The 14,640-nt window shown below is 43.6% G+C and overlaps 1 protein-coding gene and 1 long non-coding RNA gene across 6 annotated transcripts; one reads left to right on the top strand and one right to left on the bottom strand.

The window, feature by feature from the left end:
* The first annotated feature begins 435 nt into the window (after positions 1-435).
* LOC139537194 (BRCA1-associated protein-like) lies at positions 436-12,524 on the top strand. Of its 5 annotated transcripts, none has more exons than XM_071338268.1 (13): positions 436-1,193; positions 2,259-2,420; positions 2,669-2,903; positions 4,513-4,702; positions 5,038-5,151; positions 5,263-5,411; positions 5,655-5,730; positions 6,720-6,858; positions 9,515-9,624; positions 9,759-9,848; positions 9,936-10,039; positions 10,211-10,378; positions 10,533-12,524. In XM_071338268.1, the coding sequence occupies exons 1-12, from the start codon at positions 1,115-1,117 to the stop codon at positions 10,350-10,352; spliced, it is 1,590 nt and encodes a 529-aa protein (XP_071194369.1). In that variant the 5' UTR covers positions 436-1,114; the 3' UTR covers positions 10,353-10,378; positions 10,533-12,524. The 5 variants fall into 5 exon arrangements, with proteins under 5 accessions (XP_071194369.1, XP_071194343.1, XP_071194352.1 ...); XM_071338242.1 differs by having other exon boundaries at positions 630-1,193; positions 10,239-10,378; XM_071338251.1 differs by lacking the exon at positions 436-1,193 and adding an exon at positions 2,028-2,121 and having other exon boundaries at positions 10,239-10,378.
* On the bottom strand, positions 2,442-3,418 carry LOC139537212 (uncharacterized). Its single transcript, XR_011667482.1, has 2 exons — positions 3,271-3,418; positions 2,442-2,891 (listed from the first exon to the last, which is right to left on the bottom strand). It is a non-coding gene; the product is annotated as an uncharacterized lncRNA (long non-coding RNA).
* Positions 12,525-14,640: the final 2,116 nt, after the last annotated feature.

Below are 14,640 nucleotides of genomic sequence, written 5' to 3'. Positions count from 1 at the left end.
TCCCCAAGCATACTTCCAAAGTTGTGGCAAAATCGCTTAAGGACAACAAAGTCAAGGTATTTGAGTGGCCATCACGAAGCCCTGACCTCAATTCTATAGAAAATTTGTGGGCAGAACTGGAAAAGCGTGTGTGAACAAGGAAGCCCACAAACCTGACTCAGTTACTCCAGATCTGTCAAGAGGAATGGGCCAAAATTCACCCAACTTATTGTGGGAAGCTTGTGGAAGGCTACCTGAAATGTTTGACCCAAGTTCAACAATTTTAAAGGCAATGCTACCAAATACTAATTGAGTGTATGTAAACTTCTGACCCACTGGGACTGTGATGAAAGAAAAAAAGCTGAAATAAATCATTCTCTCTACTATTATTCTGACATTTCACATTCTTAAAATAAAGTGATCATAACTGACCTAAGACAGGGAATTTTTACTAGGATTAAATGTCAGGAATTGTGAAACTGAGTTTAAATGTATTTGGCTAAGGTGTATGTAAACTTCCGACTTAAACTGTAAATATAAACAGTACCGGCACCCAAAATGAGTACTGGCATCTGTTTCAGTCCAAGTCAAGCACCGCTACCATCACATGAAATGCCCATGAAAAACCCTCATGCAAATAAAGGGCATAATTTCAGCAAAATACATTGATACATTGCATTAATCAAAAGTTCTAGGCAATATCCATTGTATTGTAGTATTTGTAAAATTATTTTTACAGTCACTTCCAGGGCTTGGCCCTATGTGGTATCTTGCCCCCAGGTAAGGGCTGACATGCTGACCTGGGCAATTATGTATTTTTCATCATGATGTCAATTTAGTAACCCGGCAGAGTTATGTCACGGGGGCAGATCGAATTTCGTAAGTAAATTGGTGACCTGGAAAATAAATAAATGATGACAATGTGGCAATATCGTATTTTGAGGTAAGACGGTGGTATGTGGGCTCGTTAGAAAGTCCTTAGCTAGCTAGTGTTTCGTTAAACGTCGTCATTTGTCCCTCTAGCCAGGTTTTTGGCTGGCTAACGTTAGCTAGGTTAACTTGCTAGCTAGCTTTGCTGTCAACCAGGCTTTGTATTGTTTTTTCTTCGAGAAGAATCGTCATTCTTTCATAACACATGAGTGTGTCACTGGTAGTTATCCGTCTGGAGCTCGCAGACCAGTCTCTTTCTCCACAGGATTTCCAATACACCGCTGGTGAGTTTAATTATTTTAGTTTTAATACTGACGTCACCATCTTTTTTGATATAGCTAATTTAACTAGCCCACAGTGACGTATGGTGTTTGTTTTTGCACTCTTCCTCACAGGAGTATGATTTTATAGACAGCTAGCTAGCCTAATACATGTAATATTCTGTGAAGCAGGCAAGAATAGCTAAGTACTTCCGAGTCACTGATTTTTGGAATCCTTCAGAATAAGAGTTCTGTCCTGTATACGTTGTAAATTATTAATTATGGTGAAAGTGACGTAAAATGTGCACAATTATTGATATCGTTTATACTAGCATACAAAGAATAGTTACAATTATTTCTATAAGATATGCGATTGATATGTTTATTTTTTTTAAGTCTGAATTTTTTTTAAGTCTGAATGGTCAACAATGTTTTTTGTATGTGTACTCCTATCATTTATTGGACCATACACAATTTTCTGTACATTGTGTCCAGTCAAAGGGGCCATTCTACTCAGGAGCACTTGTAGTTTCCAAATCCACAGAGTTTACACCCAGAGGAGCGTTGCTGCTCATTTTGTGGCCACTCTTTAAGGACCGATCAGCTTAAATCCAATAGTTTTTTCATGCTGTACATACACAATTTTCTGTATGTTGTGTAAAGAAAATAGACAAATACATCATCTTATAGAAATACTTTTAATTACTCTTTGTATGATAACTAGTATAAAATATATTGATGATTGTGCACATTTTCCATCATTTTCAAAAGTATACAGGACTTGACTCTTATTCTGAAGGATAAAAAAAATTCTTTGACCCAGAAGTACATAGTTATTCTTGCCAGCTTCACAGAGGTAGAACATAGAACAGCGGAATAATTATGTTTGAGGAGTCAGGCAACAGCATCAGAGCAAGTCACTCCCTCCTCTTACCATCAGAGACCTGTTCAGGTTACTGTTTCTGGAACACATTTGTCTGAGTAATTCAGCAATGATGGCAATAGGTATTGATCCAGAAGTTTATGCTTTGTGTTTGCCTATTCTCCCTTTTTCTCTCCCTCTCCCCCTTTTGCTCTCTCGCCCTGTAGTTGAGGATATGTCAGAGGAGGATTTGCAGGAGAAAGCACTGAGCTCAGCCAGGCTCTCTCTGAGTGGGAAGACAGAGTTGGAGAGAGCAGCCGTCTTACATCAGCACATCGGCAGCAGAACTATGGGAGACATGGTCATCGAGACCTTCGCACCCAACCCTGGTAAGAATCAGGGTATATAGCAATATTGATAACATATTTAATGAATATGATGCTGTACACAAACCAATGCATTATTATTTGTTGGTGTGTAATAATACATGTGGTGTGTGTGTATAGGGAGATGGGATGTGTTAAAACATATTCTGACATTTCAGAATGACTGACTAAAGAAAATACAGCTGTGGTTATCAGTCTGTCAGACTTTATAGGAATAGAAACTACTAGAAACCTACATTTCTCTCCTGTAGATAAAGAAGAGGGTGAGCAGACTGGGGCAGAGGGAGAGGAGGGTGGAGGAGCCCAACCCCTAGAGGATCAACCAGACGGGAGGGGTCCTACTGAGGGCCCTACAGAGGTCAGTGCCGAGGGCACAGAGGTGGCTCTAGACTCGCCCTCCAAGCAGCTTCCAGACCAGATCTCCTTCTTCAGTGGAAACCCCTCAGTGGAGATAGTCCACGGCATCATGCACCTCTACAAGACCAAGTGAGTTTCTGTTGCTATACACAACACTGAGTATGTTTACATGCAGACAAATAATTCGATATTACTCTAATTATGGCAGAAGGCCGAATATGGCTTTAGACATGTAAACACCTTACTCTGCTTATCTTAATCGGCATAAAGTCAAAATCTAAGAAAGCATACGCCAATTAAAACACTGATTTTCTGAGCAATCTTTCTTATTATTAGGATGTAAACACAGGTTGAAATATCAAAACAAACTCTGAACCAACTATATTAATTTTGGGACAGGTCGAAACTCAAGAAAACATTAATGGCCATTTAGCTAGCTAGCTTGCTGTTGCTAGCTCATTTGTCCTGGGATATAAACATTGGGTTGTTATTTTACCTGGAATGCACAAGGTCCTTTTTTCTGGATCTTTGTAGAAGTTTTACCCATTTTTAGTCACACAAAATCGTGTGTTCTCTACTCAAACAATTAATCCACAGATAAAAGGGGAAATCTAGTTAGTTCCTAGTAATCTCTCCGCCTTCTGTCTTCTTCTGTGGACTTTATATGGCAGTTGGCAACTAACTTTAAGGTGCATTACCACCACCAACTGGACTGGAGTATGAACCTCAGTTAATTTTTCAATCACCCATGTGCGTATATGCTCCTAAAAGACTGAGGAGATGGGAGAGGTGGGACTTGCAGCACGTCATGCGTCAAGTAGAACCAAGTTCTATTTTAGCGCCTGGCTACGCAGACACTCGTTGACGCGCGCTATTAGTTTGGATGAAATGATTGAATAACATGTATGTGTACACAACGCAAGTGGTGTGGTCAGCATGTTACTGTGAGAGAAAAGGGGAACAGAGTGTCTGGCCAAGGTCTGTTGAGGAAGATGAACAGAAGGTCACTTGTAAACATCATGGAGACCCGGTAGAGAGGAGCTGCTACCAGAGCGCTCTACCGCGAAGACAACATTCTAGTCGTCCGTTTTTAGTTTTTACTCTGTTCAGAAACTAACAGTGCTCATTGAGTCTGAACCCATTGGCTTTATATTTCCATTCAGTAGGCTTGGGCGGTATCCATATTGGGATATTCGGTAATATCGCCACTGAACACGAGGGGCGCTACTTTCAAACCCCACGGAGCCTCTAATCCGAAGGTTAGCAATGCTAACAAGTACATGTAAAATCCCATAAAGTTCTACAAGTAACTAAAAAATGCTAGTCAGTTTGCTGCACACTCAAAATAAATATTAGACAGCAAGGCTCTTGATCCAGGAGGGGATTCTCTGCTGTTACCAAGAGAAGCTTAATTTGTCAAGAAGCTAACCAGCTAGATAACTACTAAATTGGCAAACCAAATGCACAATTGCAGAGCATTTAGCACATTTTAAACAGTTAACTTAATAGTTACAATATTTAGTTTAGTTGTGAATTCCATACTGTAACTATGTTTGGAAAACCATCTGGCTATTTCCAAATATCCCCCGGTATACATTATGTCACCCAAGCTTACCATGCAGTAGACATTCTGTACTATATCCTGAGCGACTACAATATACCAAAGATATTGTTTATTGAAAAGATTTCTCACTAGCAATATGAGACAATTTAGTTTCTCCTGACTGTCCCGTCGCAGCAAGATGACATCACTGACGGAGGACGTGCGTCGCAGTGCCATGCTGTGTATCCTGACCGTCCCCACCACCATGACAAGCCACGACCTCATGAAGTTTGTGGCACCATTTTATGATGTCATGGAGCACATGAAGATCATACGAGACTCCACCTCTAACCAGTACATGGTGCTGATCAAGTTTAGTAGCCAGGTGAGATGAGTAAGATCATACGAGACTCCACCTCTAACCAGTATATGGTGCTGATCAAGTTTAGTATCCAGGTGAGATGAATAAGATCATACGAGACTCCACCTCTAACCAGTACATGGTGCTGATCAAGTTTAGTAGCCAGGTGAGATGAGTAAGATCATACGAGACTCCACCTCTAACCAGTACATGGTGCTGATCAAGTTTAGTATCCAGGTGAGATGAATAAGATCATAGAACACTGCTGTTGTTGTATCTGAAAGTCTGCTTAGAAACTGTTTTTAGAATTATTCACATTATTACTCCGTCTCTCTCTGTCTCCCCCTTTCTCTCTCCAGGCTGATGCAGATAGTTTCTACACAGCGTGTAATGGCCGTACGTTCAACTCCATAGAGGATGCAGTCTGCCAGCTGGTCTATGTGGAGAGAGCTGAGGTCATCAAGTCTGAGCAGGTACAGTATGTACACCAGTACCTCTAATGACTGTCTGAGCAGTACACCTGAGGACATAGATTTTAATCATTTCTCTCTCTCTCCGTCTCTCTCTCACCCTCCCACCCCCAGGGCGCCAGTCTTCCAGTGATGGAGCTGACAGAGCTTCCTAAGTGTACCGTGTGTCTGGAGAGGATGGATGAGTCAGTGAATGGGGTTCTCACTACACTCTGTAACCACAGCTTCCACAGCCTGTGTCTGCAACGCTGGGAGGATGCCTCGTGAGTATATACCAGCACACACACGACTCACAGCATGACCCTGAGTTCATTTCTCCATCCTCCCTCTCTCTGGTCAGTGGATGACTGTCATGTGCTGCAGTTTTAGTCCTTTTGTGGCACAACATGTGAGCAATATGGCATTGTGTTTTAGCATGGGGACAATAGAAGTGGTAGCTACTGTGCTTTTGGTGTTTTTATGTGTGTAAAGGTGTTGACTGGGGTGTATTGACTCTTCTGTTGCAGGTGTCCTGTGTGTCGGTATTGTCAGACCCCAGAGCCTGTAGAGGAGAACAAGTGCTTTGAATGTGGAGTTCAGGAGGTAAACATTATTTACACACTAAAATCAACACTACATACATTTGCATACATCTACAGATCAAATCAAATGTATTTATATAGCCCTTCTTACATCAGCTGATATCTCAAAGTGATGTAAAGAAACTCAGCCTAAAACTCCAAACAGCAAGCAATGCAGGTGTAGAAGCACGGTGGCTAGGAAAAACTCCCTAGAAAGGCCAAAACTTAGGAAGAAACCTAGAGAGGAACCAGGCTATGAGGGGTGGCCAGTCCTCTTCTGGCTGTGCCGGGTGGATATTATAACAGAACATGGCCAAGATGTTCATAAATGACCAGCATGGTCAAATAATAATAATCACAGTAGTTGTCGAGGGTGCAGCAAGTCAGCACCTCTCGGAGGACCTGGCTTTTCATAGCCAATCATTAAGAGTATCTCTACCGCTCCTGCTGTCTCTAGAGAGTTGAAAACAGCAAGTCTGGGACAGGTAGCACGTCCGGTGAACAGGTCAGGGTTCCATAGCCGCAGGCAGAATAGTTGAAACTGGAGCAGCAGCACGACCAGGTGGCCTTGGGACAGCAAGGAGTCATCATGCCAGGTAGTTCTGAGGCATGGTCCTAGGGCTCAGGTCCTCCGAGAGAGAGAGAGAGCATACTTAAATTCACACAGGACACCGGATAAGACAGGAGACGTACTCCAGATATAACAGACTGACCCTAGCCCTCCGACGCATAAACTACTGCAGCATAAATACTGGAGGCTGAGACAGGAGGGGTCAGGAGACACTGTGGCCCCATCCGATGATACCCCCAGACAGGGCCAAACAGGAAGGATATAACCCCACCCACTTTGCCAAAGCACAGCCCCCACACCACACCACCACCAACTTACCATCCTGAGACAAGGCCGAGTATAGCCCACAGGTACTCTTGTTGTTTACAGTTGCTAATGTTTTCCCTCCTACACCCCTCCCCCTGGCTAATGTTTTCCCTCCTACTCCCCTCCCCCTCCAGAACCTTTGGATCTGTCTGATCTGTGGTCATATCGGCTGTGGTCGCTACATCAGTCGTCATGCCTACAAACACTTTGAGGAGACGCAACACACGTACGCCATGCAGCTCACTAACCACCGTGTCTGGGACTATGCTGGAGGTACAGGATACTGTGGAGGGCTAGGGGCAAGAGTACCGACTTCTGTCTCTATATATATATATATCTATTATCAACTACAATGTATATAAAACGGGGATGTGACAAATATACAATTACATTTTAGTCATTTAGCAGACGCTCTTATCCAGTGCGACGTACAGGAGCAATTAGGGTTAAGTTCCTTGCTCAAGGGCACATCAACATATTTTTCCCCTAGTCTGCTCTTGGATTTGAACCATGACCTTTCAGTTACTGGCCCAACGCTCTTAACCGCTAGGACACCTGCGCCCAATGTACAATTGTTCTTAACATTTAAAGTGCCATTTAAAAAAAAAAAAAAAAAAATTAATGATAAGAAAGAATTATAAAATGACGTGAATTCACAATTCAGATATGATCCTGCGTATGACCGCTATGGGGGCCAATGCAGTTCAATGTACCAGGCTACCAGACAGCGCTCACCTTCCTGCTGTCCCCTACCCCTTTTTTTGACATGGCATCTTGTAGTCTGGTTCTATATATGCCATCAGGGCAGTGAAGCCAACATCCTCTACCATTTGACAATGGCTGCATATCAACTGCAATAATTTCTGTAATCAGCGCTGTGATTTTCTCACTCCATCCCTTATCTGCTGCCAGCAACTGGTTGGGTCACGGTGACTCCCTTTCAGATGGTTAAGCATTGAACCTGTACTGCCTCTGTAGCTCAATTCCACCTTGCAAAGTTTGTATTTATTTCACCACTGTAGTATCCTTAGAGGCTTCTTAGATTGATGACTCATGACACGTAATCAGGGTTTAGTATTTAATTTGAGTCAATACTGCCATCTATTGGTAAACATAAATATACCAGGTTACTACACCCCCCCTTTAAAGCTAATAACCCAACTTAATTCCTTTCTGAGCTATGCTATTTTCATATTTAAAAAAGATTCAAACATGATCTCCTTTAGGATCTGAACTGTAGGCCATCCTTTCAGGATAAATTCATGCACTTGTGATAACGTCACATCCTTTGAAGTCCATTGCCTGATTTGTGCCGTGTTCACCTGTGCATCATCCAACACATCGATCATCAAAACCTGGTCATTTTCTTCTTCCTGAATGATGATTTCTGGAACAGGCAGCCTACTCAGAGCATCAGCATTCCCATGGTATCTACCTGGTTTGTAAATTATTATTTTCTCCGCTGGCGACAACGTTCTTGACATGAACCCGATAGGTTTCTCTGCACCAATCTCCATCCGGTGTGATAGCACCGGCCCCACACCACACGATGAGGCATCACACGATAAGATGAGATCTCTGTTCAGTAAGCCTAGATAGGCTTTCAGCTTGGCCTATGGAATCTGGGAGTAGCATCAGCAGCAACATGAATGGTAGCTTGGACCCCTTTTAATGTCCCTAGCTCTTTGAAAACACACTCATGCTTTGAAAGCACCTGATGCAGTGTCAATGTCTCTGTGGTGACATGTTTGATTTCATCCCAGTTCAATTTTATTTCCTCCAACCACCCTCTCCCTAGTAAGCTGGGGCCAGTACCTTCCACTACTAAGAGAGGCAGACTTTTCTTTTGTCCTTGATATTCCACTTGAACATCAGCAACTCCAATCACAGGGATCTTCTCCACTGTGTACGTTTTGAGTTTAATAGGGGTGTCTCTCAGTTTAGGCACTTCAAAAAAAAATCCACTTCATATAGAATTGGGACCTGTTCATCAGCCTGACACTACATCCTGTGTCTATTTCAAACGGTACCTTAAATCCATTTATTCCCATTTCCACAATGAAAGGCTTCACTTTTTCCATATTCGCCCCCTGTAGACTGTACATTGAGAGTGCTTGCTCTGCGTTTGCGCACTCATTTTCTATCACCTGATTAGAGCGGTAGCTAGAGCGTCTGGAGGTATTCGGTTTTCTGTCCGTTCTCTTTTCTGCAGCACGTGGCTTTTTTTATTGTGGCACGCCCTCGCAATGTGGCCTATTATCCCATCCTCGTCACCAAATATGTAGTATCCTTTGAGGCTTCTTAGATTGATGACTCATGACACGTAAGTAGGGTTTAGTATTTAATTGTAACTTAGAATAACATTCTCTAATGCACCTGGCTTAAGCTACCTGAAGCTTTCTTAAATCACGGTTATATAGGCAGACATAGGAAATGGCTACGGATAGCGGAAAGCAAACCCCCATCGAGTCAATACTGCCATCTATTGGTAAACATATATATACCAGGTTACTACAACCACCTCATGTGACTTTCTCAGTATTGCCATACAGGACTTCGCTGCTGTCCCTTCCCTGTCTTACTCTCTTACATTTTTTCGAACTGTTAACGACGATGACGACGTGCGGCGCGATTTTAATTCCGTGGTAAATCATTTGAAAGTTGCATATCTCCTCCTAACGTTACAGCATTGTTGCATTAGGTATCTGTTTAATAGAGTTCCCTTTCTGATGGTGATGATCGGGACCTGTTAGTGGTAGTTTTGTGATAACTGCACTGGGATTTTCCTTTTGTAAATTTTTTATCTAAAAGTATTTTATCTAAAAGTTAACGATCCCAATGTTGTTTAAACGTTCCCACCACTAATATAAAACCCTGTGTGTAGCACTGCAACAGTGCTTCACTGATTTGTGTGTGTGTGTGTGTGTAGATAACTATGTTCACAGGCTGGTGGCCAGTAAGACTGATGGGAAGATGGTTCAGTACGGGTGTGAAGGAGAAACCTGTCAAGAGGAGAAGATAGACGCTCTGCAACTAGAGGTGTGTGTGTGTGTGTGTGTGTGTGTGTTTGACTCCCTGTTTTTCATTCTAAAAGTGTGATACCTATTAGTTAACATGGCAAACAGCTGTTACAGCAGATATCTCACCCAGAATGATGTTACCTCTTCCTGCAGTACTCTCACCTGCTAACGAGTCAGCTGGAGTCCCAGCGCATTTACTGGGAGAATAAGATTGTTCACCTGGAGAAGGACACCGCAGAGGAGGTAGGATAAGAATCATTGCTGCATGTCTGAAATCATGTCTCTATCTATCCATTCAGTTAAATACCCGATTCTGTGTGTGTGTTTCAGATCAACAACATGAAGGCCAAGTTTAAGGAGACCATAGATCGATGTGATAATCTGGAGCGTCGGCTGGGAGAGCTGGCCAAGGACAAACAGGGCATGGACAAGAAGTAGGTGGATCCTCTCACACTGTAGGCAGCTGTCAATCATCCTGACACAGTAAAATGTTAGAATCTGACTGTGGCCATAGTCATGTTGTACTGTAGGTTTTAATTTTCTCTCTCTAAACTAGTGGGGAGAGATGTTGTTATCTGCTATTGAAAATCTGTGTGTCTTGGTAGCACCATCTCTGTCTCCCCCCTCCTCCAGGTGTGGTCAGTTGTCGACCCGTGTGACGAAGCTTGGTCAGGAGCTGCAAGAGGAACAGGAAATGAACCGCTGTCTGAGAGCCAATCAGGTTCAGCTACAGGCCCAGTTGGCTGAAGATGAGCACAAGGCTAGAGAGACTGGTGAGTCTGGGGGAGGGAGAGACTAGAACCTAATTCTGGGGGAGTCGGGGAGACTAGAACCCTCCATCGTGGACGTCTTTATCTTGGAGTTAAATTGATGACAACATTTCATATTATCTCCTTGATGCCTTTAACCTCTCTTTCCCTCCTCCAGGCGAGCGTAAGGACGGGGTGATAGCAGAGCTCCAGGAGCAGCTGAGAGATGTCATGTTTTACATGGAGACTCAGCAGCAGATACAAAGTCTGCCTCCAGAGACCAGGACTGAGATACAGGAAGGACACATCAACATAGGCGCAGCAGTCACTCCTGCCCCAGGACCCTCCACCGCCATAGGCCGCAGGGGGCGGTCCAAAAAGGGGAAGTAGAGAAGACACAACCAGGAAGTGGAGAGAGGAAGAGATGTCGGCCTTCACTAATTACCACAGCCACAAAGTCATAAACCCTGCCTATTTCTACAATTTCTCTTCTTAAAATGTGATTTTAAACCTAGCCTTAACCACACTGCTAACCTTATTCCTAACCTTAAATGAAGACCAAAAAGCAAATTTTTGTTTTCATAAATTTTCTATGATATAGCCTATTTTGACTTTGAGGCTGTGGTAAAACCAGAGATGTCAGATGCCTGAAATGACACACCAAAATGACATTATTAAAGTGTGTGTGCGTGTATGCGCACTTGAGTGTGTTTGTGCTTTGCAAAAGGACTTTGGCTCCTTAGACAGTACTCTAAGAGGATGGGATCAGAAGTTAGGTGTATATCTCTGCTTCAAGGTGCCCACTTTGCTCTTCTCCCTCCATCCTTCTATAAAAAATGCAGTCTTTTTTTTATTTTTTTCACCATGTTTTCTTCCTGAAAGGAGGAGAGATTCATGTGAATAAGGAAGTGAGAAGTGGACGAATACCTCATGTTTGAATATGCTGAATATGAATGTCCAGTCACATTTTGTAGGTATGTGTGTTGTTATAAATGGGTTTAGAAAGTCTGCTTCTGAGGTTCACTACCAGCTGGTTGTCAGCGTTTATCATCTCTGTTTTATCGAACATCTGATTCCAATCTGTTCTCAGGAAACGGCATGACTCAGTTTTATCGTGAGAATGTTTTTTTTCTTTTTTCACTTAGATAATTTAATATGTGACAGAAAACAAACGGAAAATCACTTTATCTGAGAGATCAAGTCAAGTGCTGAAATATTTAATTTCTCAATTTAGAAATGACCTGTGGCAGAGTTGTAGACTTAATAGACGGGAACAGGTATTTGTGACTGGTGCTTTGGCATTCCTACACTGATCTGAGATGTGCACCTGACATCAAGGGTTGCCCTATTGCCTGGGCCAAGTCATCTGAGCAGTCATGCAAGTTAAGCCTAAGGTTGCATGTTGGGCAGGTGATTTTTAACAAAAAGTAAAAACAACAAAACTGCAAAGAATTCCAGTAGCCTAAAGCTGAACTTTCTGGTTCCTCCCCATTATTTAAATGAAAGACAGACAATGTATGGCAGTCGGGCAAGTTGAGCCTGTTCTACTTGCTAATAACAACCAAAATACAAGGAATTCCAGTAGTGATCTTTCTGGTTCCTCCCCTATGTGTAGGTGAAAGACAGGCAATATATGGCACTTCTGTGTGTAAATAGCTCATTTACATTTTCGGGCAAGTGCCTTTCAGACTTTAATGTCAATCCCTGTAATACAGTACAATACTCTACAAATACAATATCATACAGTTTGACTCCTGTTTCCCTGCACTTACCTGTATGTATGTGACCACCATATTCTTCACTGACAACACATCTGTGGCAAGCCTGAAAGGGCACCGTATTGCCTATACACTGCACTACTGACCAGATCCAGGTAAGCTGTGTACATGCGTGTGTTTGTGTTGAAATGCTGAAAGGCTACCGGTATTTTCTGCTCAGTCACAGCTTTCCACTATAATATAGCATCAATATTGTCATAGCATGGTATTGTATCTAGGTCAACGCAGACTTTCAAATAGTACACAGCAGCAGCAGAATCCCACCTTTAGCCTAATGTGAACATGTCTTATTTCATTTTACCTTCCTGAATGTCAACTTCCAGCAGTTTAAGTATTCATTGTGTTTTTTGTATACATGTTAAAGCGCTCAATAAATTATGTTACCATTTGTACTCGGGGTGATGGTGTTGTTTTAAAAGTTCCTCGAAGGTTCATGATAGTCAAAATGAAGACTTCCTAGAAAAGGCCTCTTTAATACTTTATTTACCACCCACACCGGCTGCCCAGTCATGTCTGTGTGATGTCTGTGTAAAGGAAAGATAAAGATGGTAAACTATGCTATAAGTCACTTTAAAGAGAGTAAACTATAAACTGTGAGTCATAGAGAGAGTTAGGGCTGGGGTATTTTTCTCCCCGCTCCGAGGGGGGGATTTTTCGTGGTGAGTATTTCGCTCATACAGCTGTCATAAAGGCCTAGAGCACTAATTTAATTAATATAATTTTTAGAACATTTATATTATTTTTTAGCAGCACCCTCACTACCCCTAAATCCCCTGTCTATGGGCTGGATTCAATCCGTAGCTCCGAAGATCAGCATTGTAGGCCGGTGGAAATTTAAAGGTAATTTTTGATTGAGCCGGAAATGCAGTCTCTGAAAAAAGTATGGTTGCTGAGGGTGAGCGAACTATAATACAGAAGCTGTGGCTCTTTCATTGTTGATGGACACATAACCACGGTGTGGTAAACTTTATAGGAAGATATTTCAATATCATAATTCATGTCAGTCCGATTCAGATAGGTAAACTTAACATTAATTTAAGTCAATAAAATATGTACTTAAGCAGAGGCGTCATGCCCATAGGGGGCACAGGGGCACATGCCCCCTCAGATTTGTTCTATTTAAATATATATATTTTTTATGTCACGATTGTCGTATAGAGGAGAAGAGGAGGACCAAGGTGCAGCGTGGTAAGTGTTCATTATTTTAATTAAAATATGAAACACTTGACAAAACAACAAAAACAATAAACGAACAGTCCTGTAAGGTGAACACACGAAACAACCACCCACAAACACAGGTGGGAACAGGCTACCTAAGTATGATTCTCAGAGACAACGATAGACAGCTGCCTCTGATTGAGAACCATACCAGGCCAAACACACAGAAATACAAAACAAGGACAACATAGAATACCAGACATAGAATGCCCACCCAAACTCACGCCCTGACCAACCAAAATAGAGACATAAAAAGGATCTCTACGGTCAGGGCGTGACAGTACCCCCCCATGGATCATCACAGGAGGCTTCGTGCCATGGATCATCACAGGAGGCTTCGTGCCATGGATCACCACTGGAGGCTTCGTGCCATGGATCACCACTGGAGGCTTCTTGCCATGGATCACCACTTGAGGCTTCTTGCCATGGATCACCACTGGAGGCTTCTTGCCATGGATCACCACTGGAGGCTTCTTGCCATGGATCACCACTGGAGGCTTCTTGCCATGGATCACCACTGGAGGCTTCTTGCCATGGATCATCACTGGAGGCTTCGTGCCATGGATCATCACTGGAGGCTTCTTGCCATGGATCATCACTGGAGGCTTCGTGCCATGGATTATCACTGGAGGCTTCTTGCCATGGATTATCACTGGAGGCTTCGTGCCATGGATCATCACTGGAGTGGAGAGACACACAGGAGGCATGGCTCTGGGGGAAGGCACAGGACTCACCAGGCTGGGGAGACATGCAGGAGGGTTAGATTTTAGCACAGGCACAGGACTCACCAGGCTGGGGAGACATGCAGGAGGCCTTGTCCTTGGCCGAGGCACCGGATACACTGGACCGTGGAGGCGCACTGGCGGTCTCGAGCGCAGAGCTAGCACCACTCGTCCTGGCTGGATCCCCCCTGTAGCCCGGCAAGTGCGGGGAGTTGGAACAGGCCGCACTGGGCTGCTGGCGAACTGGAGACACCGTGCGTAGGGCTGGTGCAGTATATCCCGGGCCGAGGAGACGCACTGGAGACCAGATGCGCTGAGCCGGCATCATCCCTCCTGGCTCGATGCCCACTCTAGCCCGGCCGATTCGAGGAGCTGCGATGTAGCGCACCGGGCTATGCGTGCGCACTGGGGACACCTTGCGCTTCCCCGCATAACACGGTGCCTGCCCAGTCACTCTCTCGCCACGGTAAGCACGGGGAGTTGGCTCAGGTCTCCTACCTGAGTCCGCCAATCTCCCCGTGTGCCCTCCCCCAAAAAAATTCTGGGGCTGCCTCTCGTGCCCAGACAC

The sequence above is a fragment of the Salvelinus alpinus genome, chromosome 1 (genome assembly GCF_045679555.1).
Source record: "Salvelinus alpinus chromosome 1, SLU_Salpinus.1, whole genome shotgun sequence".
NCBI classification, from domain to species: domain Eukaryota; kingdom Metazoa; phylum Chordata; class Actinopteri; order Salmoniformes; family Salmonidae; genus Salvelinus; species Salvelinus alpinus.
This window is presented reverse-complemented; position numbering and strand designations above follow the sequence as displayed.

Bases quoted from the DNA above. Each gene is read 5' to 3' on its own strand.
- LOC139537194 (XM_071338234.1), top strand. From the start codon at position 2,162: ATGATGGCAATAGGTATTGATCCAGAAGTTTATGCTTTGTGTTTGCCT. The intron at 2,904-4,512 runs GTGAGTTTCTGT...GTCCCGTCGCAG, and splicing joins ATGCACCTCTACAAGACCAA to CAAGATGACATCACTGACGG. The intron at 9,625-9,758 runs GTGTGTGTGTGT...CTCTTCCTGCAG, and splicing joins TAGACGCTCTGCAACTAGAG to TACTCTCACCTGCTAACGAG.